Source organism: Typha angustifolia, chromosome 8, assembly GCF_048772165.1.
Source record: "Typha angustifolia cultivar Huaian chromosome 8, ASM4877216v1, whole genome shotgun sequence".
NCBI classification, from domain to species: Eukaryota; Viridiplantae; Streptophyta; class Magnoliopsida; order Poales; family Typhaceae; genus Typha; species Typha angustifolia.
Genome location: NC_133246.1, coordinates 12,370,211 through 12,372,648, shown reverse-complemented (window position 1 = coordinate 12,372,648; position 2,438 = coordinate 12,370,211). Strand labels below are relative to the sequence as shown.

At 44.3% G+C, this 2,438-nt stretch overlaps 1 protein-coding gene across 2 annotated transcripts; it reads right to left on the bottom strand.

Moving 5' to 3' along the window:
- LOC140765644 (probable membrane-associated kinase regulator 2) lies at positions 1-1,677 on the bottom strand. 2 transcript variants are annotated; one of them, XM_073104822.1, is made up of 2 exons: positions 546-1,677; positions 1-398 (listed from the first exon to the last, which is right to left on the bottom strand). In XM_073104822.1, the coding sequence occupies exon 1, from the start codon at positions 1,585-1,587 to the stop codon at positions 547-549; it is 1,041 nt and encodes a 346-aa protein (XP_072960923.1). In that variant the 5' UTR covers positions 1,588-1,677; the 3' UTR covers positions 1-398; position 546. The 2 variants fall into 2 exon arrangements, with proteins under 2 accessions (XP_072960923.1, XP_072960922.1); XM_073104821.1 differs by having other exon boundaries at positions 5-388; positions 546-1,676.
- Positions 1,678-2,438: the final 761 nt, after the last annotated feature.

Sequence of the window (2,438 nt, the reverse complement as noted above, 5' to 3'; positions counted from 1 at the left end):
GTAGTTGCTCTTTTACTCGCCCAGAAAGACGAGAAAGGTAAGATGAGGTAATTATGTATACATGCATGCACAGGGCTCTGCAGGCTACAGCGTAGCAGCAGTTGGATGGCCCAGGCATTTGAAGCTGATGGGAGGAAAAAGTGCAAACTAACGATTGGAGAATGGGATTACGAATTAACACCTACATCACCAAGCTCATATAATTTACATAGCAAATGCTGAGCAACGAAAAGAAAAGGAGCTAAGAAGGTACAACAAACTTAATTTATTGCGCCTACGGGAGATGCTCCGCCGCTCATCCTTAATCGAACGGTTGAGAAGAGGGAACAGCAGCTGTAGCTCTCGCACATCTCCTTTTCTCTTGGTTCGTTTAGCTATTACTCGGATCCTGCGAGAGACTAAAAATCATAAATTTTAAAAAGAATATATTATCTTTTTTTTTACCTTTGAGTATAATGTAATATTTTGAAGAGTAACATGCAAATGTAGCAACTTTAGAGGGTCTATTTTGCATAAAATCTGAAAAAAACTTGAGTAATAATTACCTTAGGAAGCATTAAACGAGCGCTTGCAGTGCGCGATGGCGCTCTGGATTCCATCCTCTTGTTGTAGGAGAGAGTCGTCCCGCCTCTGCGCGGCCGGCGACGTGACGGCAGCGACGGTAGCCGTCGCCGGCCTGCTCTTCCCGAGCCGTTTGCACACGACCTTCAACACCGCCGGCACGCTTGCCTTCGGTCCCTTCACCCCGCACGTCACTACCGCCGTATTCGGCGGTGCAGCCTTGATCTCGTCGTCGTCCTCCGCAGCCGCCGCCCCGCTGTCGTCCTCCGCCGCCGCCTCGTTCGCTACTGCCTTCGAGAACCGAAGCTTCTCGATGTACGCCTTCGAAACCCTAACATACAACGGCTTGATCTTGCCCAGATACTTTTGGATCGCTTCTTTGACATGTCTCCTCTCCTCTTCTTCCTCCTCTTCCTCTCCCGTTGCCTTGGACTCGGAAACCCTTGAGCTGTTGTCTCGGGCGAAGAGCGAGATGATCGGGACATCGCCGACCTTGAATTTGATCAGGAAACTGCCCGAATCTTGTTGCTTCGGAGATCCTGGCACCATCACGGGCTTCGACTTCCGGAGCCCTAGCATAAACACGCCGTACTTGGTGGCGGATTTGAGGAAGGAGACGAGAAATTGAGGCTTCGTATCTTCCTCCGAAGAGGCAATGACGATGGAGGCCGGATCCAAGGGGACTAGATCCCCCTTGAAGAAGAGCTCGTCGGCGACATCTGAGCCGCCGGCGGAGATCTCGTCGGAGGACAACGCGAAGTTGAACTCTTCCTCCTCCCCGTCTCCGTGGTCATCGCCATCCTCTCCTTCAACGTGGCCATCTCCGTCCTCCCCGTCTACGTGGCCATCGCCGTCCTCCCCGTCCACGTGGCCCTCGCCGTCCTCGGGGACGGCGAAATCGAGATCGAAGAAGGGACCCTCGTCGTCCCCATTCGTATCGGCGGCGACGGCCGTGACGGTGGTGGCTCCGCCGCCGCCACCCCCGGCGGCGCGGCGCAAGTACTTGAGGAGGCTGAAGGATTCCATTGTTGGGCGAGCAAGAGGAGTGGAGCGATGGTGGAGATAATAGAAAGAGTTAAAAAAGGCGGGAAGCAGTGCTGCTGTGCTCCGTACGTGTCTCAGAGGAATGGACCCTTTGCTTTTGGGTTCGGGCTCAACTCTATTCAATAATCTCTTTGGAGTCCGGTGAGGGGGTATTCACTAACACTCCGTTTGGACGGAGAGAGTAAGAGAAAAACCAAACGAAAGGAAAAAAGAAACAGGAGAATATATATATATATATATATATATATATATTATTTATCTTATATATATATATATTTTATAAAGGGAACGAAAAAGAGAAAATAACATATTTACCATTATGCTCTATATTTAATATTTAATTATTAAAATAAATCAGTATAAACTTAAATATTTATTAGATTATTCTTTAAAGTAAATAGAACGAATAATAATATCAACAAGCTATACCATCTTGCACAAACCATAATAACATTTAATCATTCTCGTTTTGATTTATTTATAGAATCTTAAAAGGCTAAATAAATAGTAATAATAGCATATGAGCATATTTATAATATTAACATATAAAAAGAGTTTATATTTTCCACTTTTAGAGAGAAAAAGTGAATTGTTTGAGTTTTTTTCTCTCCTAAGAATTTAATTAAATTTTATAAAAAGTTGAGTTAATTACATTTACCTACTCGAAACTAATGTAAATTATTGAGGATTCTAAATATGAACGTTTCTAAATTATAAGTTTAATATAATACACTAGTTTTATTAGTTTAACGTCTACTATAGTAGTAAACTTACTTTTGTGATATTTATGTATACCTCTATATAAGATGTATATGTATGTGCCAAAATAATCT